This window comes from Barbus barbus (genome assembly GCF_936440315.1).
Source record: "Barbus barbus genome assembly, chromosome: 3".
Lineage (NCBI taxonomy): Eukaryota > Metazoa > Chordata > Actinopteri > Cypriniformes > Cyprinidae > Barbus > Barbus barbus.
The window spans coordinates 35,569,503-35,580,313 of NC_136731.1; the positions used below are offsets into that span (position 1 = coordinate 35,569,503).

The following is a 10,811-nucleotide window of genomic DNA, read 5'->3' on the forward strand; positions in this document are numbered from 1 at the left end:
CAAACAAATGGTTGCACAATCTTGGTTTATTTTTTTTAATCTCTCTTACCTATAGGCCATCTCAAAATGCTTTTAATGCATGAATGAATAATCAATTCATAAATGAAGAACAGACAAATGGAGGGATGCAAATGGACAAGAGCAATACAACAAATAAAATTCATTTAGTGAACATTAAAAAAAAAATCCCCTTTAGTCTAATATCCTCTCAATGAACACTAGAGGGTGCTTCACAATTCAGAGTAGATTATGAAAAATATTCAGTTACTCTTTTCAGCATTTCACATCACCTACATGTTGGCCATCCTCTCTTCAGAATGGATTTTTTACTATAAGAGTGTAAAACATTTCTCCTGTTTAGATTCTTGACAAAACAAATGAACACGATGAAATGTAAAACACAACAATGTACCAGTTCACAAGAATGTAACATTCAAACAGACTGGATAATACTTGTAGATAACACACAATCTCAAACTCAAAAGCACGAGGTGACAGTGGTTCTATTACATATACTGATAACTTGTTCAAAACAGCTATTCATACATGCAATTTTGTCTCCAAAAACTCAAGAATTTCATTCAGTGTTTAGAGATCAAATACATGAAGGCCAATTACATATGATAGAACGGTTTCTGTAAGGTTCCTTATGTAATCTCACAGAAATGTGTCTCTGTAAACACCCTTCGTCGATAAACATCATGAATGGATGGTCAAACATAGATAAATAAAATTTTTCATATTATAAGTCACATAATGCAGGAGTGTCTATTTTTAAATATTTTTATTTTGTGTGTAAATCCCTGATTCACAGCAACATACCGAAATTCAAGCATTTCTCCCCCCACGACATTCTTTTATTTCCCCTTTAAAAGAACAGAAAGTACATTGCATGGAATGGCAGGACGCAACTCTCGAGCTAAATTAAGATGATCTGAATTTAAAGAGTTTTCACATTTGTGTTTTGACAGTGACAATACACATTTGGCGAGATGGAGGGTTGTCTGCAACTGTGTTAATTTCCCGTCATAGCAACACTACATTCATTGCCTCTGTGCAAATGTTATTTAAAAAAGCATCTTACTTAAAACTGGGGGCTAAAATATATGCTAATGTCAAAGTGTTCCTGCACAAAACCAAAGACTAGTGCTTGACACATGCATGAAAGTGACTAGATGAAAAAAGTATGCATACTTCTGCCATCAAACCCTAAAATCACCTATATAGAACAGGCACAAATAAAAAAAAAATCTATTTATATTAAAATCTGGATAAACAATATTTTTCTACACAGCAGCAGAATTACAGGCATGACGTGGAGAGTTTATATTAAGAGGGCAATCTAGTAACGATTAGACATATATTAATTAAAGTATATATAGGTATATACAAGTAAAATATACAAGTATAATACACTGCTCGAGACCAGAGATATCTGATGTCAGTCTTCACAATCCTCTTCGGCATCTGATGTGACCCAAACAAATCAATCTCTTCCACCTGATAAATGAGACATCATTAGATCATAGAAGAAAATGAATGAGACATTTAAGAGTGGAAAGAGGTGATCTCTGTAGGTGGATGAGTCAGGCTTACCCTGCACCGTTGTGACCTGACGACCCTCACATTGTTCTGCTGTACTCAATGCCGCTCTTGGAAGAGATGCCCGACCATGGCAGAAAACTGCGCAGCAGATTCTGTGCTTGCCGGTAAATTCTCTGAGGAATTGAGCAGGGGCTCAGACTGGCCAGTGCCGAACCTATATGATGAATATAATCAGTGCTGAGCGAGTCAAGGAATGCTATTAGACAACTGGGAATATACACAACTGTTCAAACGTTTGGGGTTGGTAGAATTTTTGTAACTTATTAACATCAAAGCTGCATTTATTTGAAAAGGATATAAGATAGTCCATGGAGGATGTCCGCCATTGATGTAGAGGACATAGGTGAAGCCATCCTTCAGCACTCCTCGTATAGAGTAATAATACGGTAAATAGTGGTGCTGTTTAAAGTCTCTGTTCTCATAGAAGTAAATGGCAGTGTTGTTGGTGGTGAGCACATGCAGGTAGATGGCTTTACAATGGTCCTGTGCCGTGGTGGAGATGTGCTCCTTTAGACTGTCTAGTAACAGAGAGCCTGCAAAGAGAGAGAAACACATGAGTGACCATTCAAACTGTTTGAATACTGTTCATACAGTTTGTAAGAAGAGGTGAGACAAACATCACCTCTCACCTATTCCATGTTTTCGAAACTCCTTCACGACCCCTAAACTCAGGATGTACGCAACTTGAGTGTCAACAGGAAAGCTAGAGGCCAAGATGTCTCCATCCTGGTGGAGAGAAGTATATGCTGAGTTAGCAACACAGATGGTTAGCTGGGATAACAAACTGAAATAACAAAAAGTGATGATTTTGTTTTTAGTTACTGAAGGAGTTAAAGGTTTTTCAAGGAGTTTTTTTCTTGAAAAGAATTCTTGTGCTTATCAAGATTGGATTTCTTTGATCAAAAATACAGTAAAAATACCAATATTGTATTGTTACAACTATTTTCTTTTTCTATTTTAATATACATCACAATGTAATTTATTCCTGTGATGCAAAGCTGAAATTTCAGCAGTTCCATGCAGTTCTTCAGTGTCACATGATCCTTCAGAAATCACTCTAATATGCTGATTTGCTGCTCAAGAAACAATTATTATTGTTTTCGTTGTTAAAAACAGCTATACTAATTAAATTTGTGTGGAAACATCAGCAATTAACGTGAATATTATTGTAATAAAATAATATACATAGTGTTCATTTGGGTGCTAAGCATATTTTAGGGAAAAATATAAATGGCATCCAAAAAAAAAAAACTGAATAAAATTTTTTTAAATAAAACGATCACGTTAAGAAGAAATCACACTCAAACACAGACAAATCACATATTATCATGCTATCACACTTCTCTTTTCTGTCCTCTGCACTAACATGATTAGATACAGACATAGTTTCTACCCCAGTGCTGTAAGAATGTTCCACACACAACAACATTAATGTGTAATATCAATAATGCCACTGGACTTTACACTGTCAATCTCAACAGAACCTGATCTTTTACCAATTTCAGTAAGCTCATCAATAGCACTGCCTTTTTTGTTTGGTAATTATAATAATTATTGTTGTTTTCTCTGCATATATGCATGTTTAAATGCACAACAGTTCTGTATATTATGTTCTGTTTATTATATAGTCTGTGGAAAAGCATTCAAGTAAGAATGTACTGTTTCATTGTACTTCATGCACAGAACTTGTACATATAAAGCACTATGACATATAGCATTCATCATTCATGGGTTTAAACAGTTCACTTAAAGTGAACTAACAGTAATATCTAACTTGCATTATATAAAAACACTCATGAGCACAGAGAGTAAATGCAAGCAGGTTCAGTGGGGAGACATAACTGTACCATGAAGAGGTAAAATCCTTTCTAATGAAGGTCAAATCCTTTGCTACATTCATAAATTTAGTCTGTAACCTAATTAATCACCTGCTATAAAAAGGCTTTGGATGTGTCAGATGATCTTAATTATGATCTTTTACAAGCTCCAGAGGAACTATTGCTCATGGTCTAGTCATTTTTATTCATCCAAACATTTATTATTCAATAGCATAAAACTCAGTAAACAAAATCATTTCACATTTTCATAGACATTATAGGAATAGTTCACCCAAAAATGCAAATTTACTGAAAATTTACTCATCCTCAGACAATCCAAAATGTAGACGAGTTCTTCATGGGAACAGATTTGAATAATTTAGCATTATATCACTTGCTCACCAGTGGATCCTCTGCAGTGAATGGGTGCCACGAAAATCCAAACAGCTGATAAAAACAGCGTAAAAATCCACATGACTCCAGTCTATCAATTAATGTCTCATGAATTGAAAATCTGTGTGTTTGTAAGAAACAAATCCATCATTTTGTCTCAACTTTCTCAAAGTCCAAAATAATAATAAAGAATTAGAATAATATTTTAAAGAATAAAAAATAATAAAATTCCACAAGTGAAAAAGTCCATTCCCTTTTGTCCTTCTCACATAAAAATCCACTGACAACTATTTTGTACTCTTTTATAAGTTTTTCTTGATTTGTGCATATTTCTCTCTTGATTCAGAGACAACATTTTTAATGGAGAAAAAAATATATTATGGATAGAAGGCTCGTTTTAAGACCTTAATGATTAATTGGAGTGGTGTGGAGTATTGTGATGTTTTTATCAGCGGTTTGGACTCTCATTCTGACGGCACCCATTCACTACAGATGATCCACTGGTGAACAGGTGATGTAATGCTAAACCTCTCCTAATCTGTTCCGTTTCAGAAAGAAACTCATCTACATCTTGGATGACCTGGGGGTAAGTACATTTTAAAATTTGAATTTAAGCACAGAATGTATTGCACCATTATAACAAGCATTCTTTTATTCTGACACTGTTTTTCCTCTTTGTGTCATTGACTCAATATAAATATGAAAGCTGTACCTCTTTGTGCACTTTCGTCCTGCTTTTTATTTCTGCCACAATCATCCCCACAATTCCACCTCTAAAGGTGGCAGCCAGAGAGAAGAACTTCTTATTTGATGTGATGTCATGGTACCATGAGTCTGGATACCTAAAACACAAGCAAACCAATAACAGAGTGTGTTAGAGGGTTACTTGGCCTGTATAAAGGGATGGTTTGTTTAGATGTTTCAGCACTCACTCAATGGGAAACCACTCTCCACAGAGCACTTTTATTCTCTCTATGTCATCGTGGCAGAGTAGGCGGAGCTTTATTTCACTGAGGGCGGTGGTAGGCACCACGTCGGTCATTCACACCTGAAAGAAAGAGTTAAGATGAAGAGTTCAGAAATGCAAAACAAGTTGAGCAACATGCATTACTTGTACTGATCAGACCATTACTTGTACTGATCAGTCCATTATGTATTACAAGATTGATGGACTGAGACATTGCGGTCAGTATGTGTAGAAATCGTGCCCAATAACTTGCTTTCAAAAGCTTTTAGCTACTTGTTTATCATCATCTTCACCAGCCACTCTGAGGAGAAATATGATCAGTGTTAACATGCTACTTTAGAGTTTACAGTCAACTCAAATGCTGTCATTTGTAAAGAAAAACAGAACATAGTATACGATGTTAACATGTAAAATTTTTTGCCATAATAAATAAGCAAATTAAAAAAACTGTATTGAACAAATACCACGCAACTGAAACTATGATTCTGACACATAAAGATGCGTCAATTACAGGAACCTCATTGTAATCCAATTAAACTTCAGGAACAGAAAACTAAATTCAAAACACCGTTGAGTAATTTTATACACCCACAAAAAGCCAAAAACTGAACAACTTCATAATCTCACAAGCTAGCAGCTAGTTAGCACTGCTGCCTGTCAAAACACATACATGCATTTCACTGAGCCAACTAAACATATAATGAGAAGATTTAAATCTCCAATAGCATGATGTGGGAATGCAGTACATTCAAATAATTAATCTGTCAGTCGCGTTTCCTTTATTTGTTTACATGCTAACAGCTACGTGCAGAATCGTTAGCTGAGAAGCGAAATAATTCCTAACCTGCCTAGTTGCACCGCTTGGATGAGCAGAAGGATATGCAGTCGTTTCTTTTTATTGCCGTGGAGGAGGTTCACTGCTGCGGTAGCATGGCGATAGTGTTTGAATTTGTGTCCGGAGTGGAGATGACACATTCAGTCAGAGAATCGTATCGCGCTCTGTAATGTATTAGCTTAGCCGTTAGCACTTCAACAAACTCTGGCCAGAGACTTCCGGTGTTACTCCAAATCCTGTGACCGTAGTAGGCGCTGTTTAGCTTTAACTCGATCACACGGGCGAGTTTCAGCTTCATGAAATGTTCATCACTACAGGTTCTGGCGACTAATTCACTCTGGTCATGTCTAACCTCCTGTGTTTTATATCCTAGAAAGCATTTTGGTCTGTACAGTAGGGTCACGGCCCGTGTGCTTTCGGATAATTAGTTGTTGTTTTTTAATATGAAATCTGAAAGATGTTAAAAACGGCACATTTTTCGTTTTTAATTTGTTCAAACAAAACGAAAAATCAAGAATTCGGCTTCATTTTTCGTTTATCACATAAATATTACTTTACTTCATACCTGCGCTCACAACTACTACTAGCCTACATCTTTGGCACGGTTAGCCTGATTTATTATAGCTAACGTTAACCACCTATTAAAATCTGTGTGGCAAAACTACTCAACCCACTGCAGTGCGGGAGATTGTATTAGCGCTGATAAATTTATGTGAACATATGTAATTTTAGACAATAAACTGAGTTTATTTAATTAATATTGAGTATTGGCCAGCTAACTCATCATGGCATACAAAATTGTTATTTTCTCTGCCAACTAAACCACAGAACCGTTGTCATTCCTTTGAAAGACCATTATTATAGACAACAATTCAATGACCAATTATTATAGACAGCCACTTGATTTTATTCCTGAATGAATGAATACATTGAATTAAAGGGTCCTTTATTAACACAATGAAACGATATTACTTTCGTAATTCAGGTATCACTTCATTTTGTTTTAATTTCTGTATGAAAAATGTTGTATAAAACATTAATCTCATTTCATTATACATTTGTCATTGCTATGTAAATATACGTACAGCCATCTGATCAGCATTAGACTTTAAATAGGCCTACATCTAAAAGCATCTTCAGACACAGGTTCCATGTCACTGAATACTGATTTAATTGGTAAAAGCCTGTTGTCATATTATTGTAATTTATTTGATGTAAGAATTTAACATTAAATATGTCATACAAAAGGTAAAAAAAAAAAAGTGTGTACTCAGAATAGCAATGAAACGTTGCTCTTCTGTAAAATAATTAAAGCAAACAGGTGCTTTCTGCCTCTTGGTGAACTTGAGCAAGAAACTTTGAAACTCCGTGTATGAAAAATATATCTATAGACAGTGAAATGTCTACTTTCAAATGAAAAAAAAAATCAAATAGAAAAGGTGTGTTAGCATGGATGATTTACATGCAATTTAATGTGTGTGCAATGCACACTGCATTGTTTAAACTGGCTTTCAGTTCAATAAAATTAAAACTACATTTTGTTTTTTTATTCAACTAAGGTGGGCATGCTGTGATCTGTACTGTATTTTTACTGTAACTGACAGATTCCGGCCCAAAAAAAAAAACACACAGCATGGGAGTGGGAGGGAATGGGAGTCATTTGGGATTGGGACAGAATGGGATTTTCCTCCAGTTTTTTCGTGGGATTGGGATGGGACGGGAATTTTTTTTTTTTTTTTTGGGAGTGTGACGGGAGAGGTTTGAAAATCCACTCCCATGTCACCCTCTAGTTTGGATATGTTATTATAACTCAAGTTCACCTTCAGATCATGACGTCAAATTCACATTTCACTAAAGCAGCACTCTGAGGAACAAATAGTCCCATGGCAATTGGATAACAACATTTGAGTTCCTATAAAGTGCTCTATGAATAAAACTCAAAATAGAAAAATAGCTGATAGATGTGCTGTGAAGGTAAATTACACAAAGTCATTTCTACTACAGGTTATCAAAATCTGAACACTGAGTTCTTTGACTGTAGTAGGTGCTGTTTTCACTGTGCAGATGAGTTCAGTACGCAAACAGCAGTTTTAATTCATTCATTTATTTATTTTTTGGTTTATTTACTCCTTTACTACCACTTTTTGCAATTATATTTTCTTAAATTGTAATGATTTTAATTTTATTTTTCCCAATTTCTCATGTTTTAGCCTTGTTTGTTACTTGGAACGTTTTATGCTCTTCGATGTTCTCCTGAAGGTGTAGGCCTACTTTTCATATCTGTTTATCTAATAAAAAAAAAAAATGAAGGATTTGAACACAAAAGTTTAAACACAACCCCATTGTTTGCCGAACCTATTTGTGTGTTTCATACGCAACATAACCCCTTACGTGGTTGAAAATGCCTGACACACCAATCTTTATAAATAAATGTATTTATTTTTTACCACAAATGTAAAATAAATACAGTTCACTACTACTATTGTATAGTATTATATACAGCCTAAATGAAACAAAGCTACAGTACTGTGAAAAGTTTTTAGCACTTGTGTAAAAATGCTGTAAAGTGAGGATGCTTTCAAAAAAAATGTAAATAAATAAATAGATTTTATTTATAACTAAATCAAATCAGCATTTTGTGTGACCACTCTGCGTTTAAAACAGCATTTGCTTATGGGCGTAGATTTCATCTAACAGTTGTGGGGAGGGGGGCAGTAAACAATTTCAAGCGCAATTTTTGAAGGGGACAAAAAGATGTTTTGCTTTAATTGAGGCCAAATTGCCTTAATATGGGGACTTTTTTGTACTTGGCATTTTGGTGCATTGAAACATCTGATCTCATGTAGCCTATGTTTTCATTTTATCTGACCAACAACACAAAGCGATAGTTGTTTAAATATGAGTTAGGTTCATAGGTTCATCACATGCTCATATTATAATTATTAGACTATTTTGCATCCTCCATAGTATTTTAGGTTTCACCTGGGAGAGAGGACATAGATATTCAACTTCAGCAATGCACTGATCTGCCACTTAACGTTATATTGAGCAAAACACAATAGCACAAATCCACTCCAGAGATTTAAACGCCCCAGAGCTCAGCCAGGAGGCCGCTCACGCCCCAGAGCTTCTTACATCTAATGTCTGGTGTTCCCTTTTCTTTTGAGGTTTGTGGTGTCATCAAGCTGCAATATAAAGAAAAAAGAGACGCACAAGCTCCAGACTGAATTCTGTGGTGGATAATAATAGTTTACCAAACTGAGATTTTGATTTGTGTATTAGCAGTGGCTAATAGAGCTTCAGTGCTGAACTGTGTCTGTGTCCTTGCTTATTGTCAAGCTAAAATAGATCATTAATGTGTTCTTTTTACTTTGTTTGTATATTGAGTTAAAAGGGAAGCTTTAGGAAGAGAGTGCTTTTTTCTTTGAATCCCTGTTTTTGGTTGTTTATTTGTCTTTCTTTTACATTTGAGGTAAGTTAGAGCCGCTTCCAAAACTAGTTAGAGAAGCATTTTGTTTGTTTTTTAGGCCTGGCTCTCTCCTGAGCCATTGCTTAAACTTATTGCTTTTCTTTTGTAAATAAAAATTGTTTGTAAACATCTAAACTGGTGTCATCTCCTTCACTCTGGGACAGAGGATTGAAGTGTGTTCTTGCCGTTTTTCCTTTTTCGTAACTTTTTTGTTTGTTTGTTTTGTTTATGCTTTTCCCTTTGTTACCTCCCCTCCCAATCCCCTAGACAGAAGGGGGGCATAACAAGTAGGGCCTCATATTTGATCTAGATTGGTGACAAGAGACTCATCTATTCGAGAGAAGCTAAAAAAAGCAAAAATCAAGTGTTGCGTGATAGGCTTGTGGAATCTTGGATTTTAATAGAGTCTGCTGCCATGGAGGATGAGGAGGTTTAGCTTGACATTAGGAGCTATGTCTGATGGGGGCCTTCCTAATGTCGCCACGTCAGAGTCTTCTGTCGACCCAGATTTAGCAGTTAAAATGAAGGAGGTGGATCTCTGGATTAAGCAAGTGAAGCATGAAACATTACTTGTTAAGCTGCACATTATAGAGGTGAAGACAGACCAAGATTTAAAATGACGACAATTAGAGCTAAAATATCTGGACCTGAAAAACTGGCCTGTGCCTGTTCCCTTTTCAAGGGAAAATCTAATGATAAGGTAGTGTATTTCTGGGATGACCAAATTTTAATGTGGAGATGGAGGCAAAAAGCTTGTGCTGTCCCTAAAGGGTTAAGATATTTTGGATGAGAACTGGGAGGCTTGTGACTGACCCATTGACTGCCAAACAATTAACAATGTCAAGGCCAGAAAAGTATGAAAGACATAACCAAAATAGTCCATCTGCCATCAGTGGTTCAACTGTAACGTTATGAAGCTATGAGAATACTTTTTCATTGGTACTTTCGCACTCCAGGCTGTTTTCTGTGCGCTCACGGTCACATCTAAAGCACGCGCGTAAGCCGCCTCGATTTTTAGTGGTTTGTTGAGCTTAAGCAACCAAATATAGGCTACACAAAATTACGTCTAAATGGCCGTCCTGGCGATTATCCTCTCTTTAGCACAGTAGGTTAATGAAAACAGTTGCGAAAGAAAATGAATAATATGGATCCGTGCAGTCGGTCTTGTGAGAGAAGCCTCATGTGAGCAGCCGTTCATGTCGCGTCTTTTGCGCGCTTAAGTTTGTTATTTCAAATGTAGATTTGCGACCGGCGCGCTCATATCGTGTATCTTGTCAGTGTGTGCACTTGCTTGGCCATTTGTAGTTGATAAACAGGAAAGTGGGTCCAGCTGAATTGAAATGATCATTTGTTGGTTTGGTATAATAAAGGTTATTATACCGCGGCAGCGGTCGCGGCAGTCGTCGTGTGAAGCCCTCTTAGTGTAAAGACCATCGACTCTACCGTGCGACTCCACCGGGCAGGGACACCGGCAAGGGATAGTAGTAGCTTTTTATTTAATTTTTTCATTGATATGTTTATTATTGAAATGTTGTTGTTATATGCATGTGTTAATTTTATTTTATTTCTTTATTTTCTTAAATATGTGGGTAGATAGTATTTATAGAGTTGTAACTTTTTAGTTTTAGTTACTTTTTCTTATTTGTAAGTCGCTTTGGACAAAAGCGTCTGCTAAATGACAAAAGTAAAGTAAAGTAAAGTAAGTCATAATATCATTTTTTTTCA

General features: G+C 35.9%; 1 protein-coding gene across 1 annotated transcript; it reads right to left on the reverse strand.

The window, feature by feature from the left end:
* Positions 1-6: 6 nt before the first annotated feature.
* LOC306844673 (N-alpha-acetyltransferase 60) lies at positions 7-5,823 on the reverse strand. The gene is made up of 7 exons (XM_079376975.1): positions 5,627-5,823; positions 4,748-4,863; positions 4,528-4,657; positions 2,235-2,331; positions 1,904-2,138; positions 1,597-1,779; positions 7-1,500 (listed from the first exon to the last, which is right to left on the reverse strand). The coding sequence occupies exons 2-6, from the start codon at positions 4,855-4,857 to the stop codon at positions 1,623-1,625; spliced, it is 729 nt and encodes a 242-aa protein (XP_079233101.1). The 5' UTR covers positions 4,858-4,863; positions 5,627-5,823; the 3' UTR covers positions 7-1,500; positions 1,597-1,622.
* Between the last annotated feature and the right edge of the window lie 4,988 nt (positions 5,824-10,811).

Excerpts from the sequence above, each read along its gene's own strand:
- LOC306844673 (XM_079376975.1), bottom strand. The coding sequence starts at position 4,857 with ATGACCGACGTGGTGCCTACCACCGCCCTCAGTGAAATAAAGCTCCGC. Across the intron at positions 2,139-2,234 it reads GTTTCGAAAACATGGAATAG|GCTCTCTGTTACTAGACAGT; the intron begins GTGAGAGGTGAT and ends CTCTCTTTGCAG. Across the intron at positions 1,780-1,903 it reads CATCCTCCATGGACTATCTT|TGATTATATTCATCATATAG; the intron begins ATATCCTTTTCA and ends CTCGCTCAGCAC.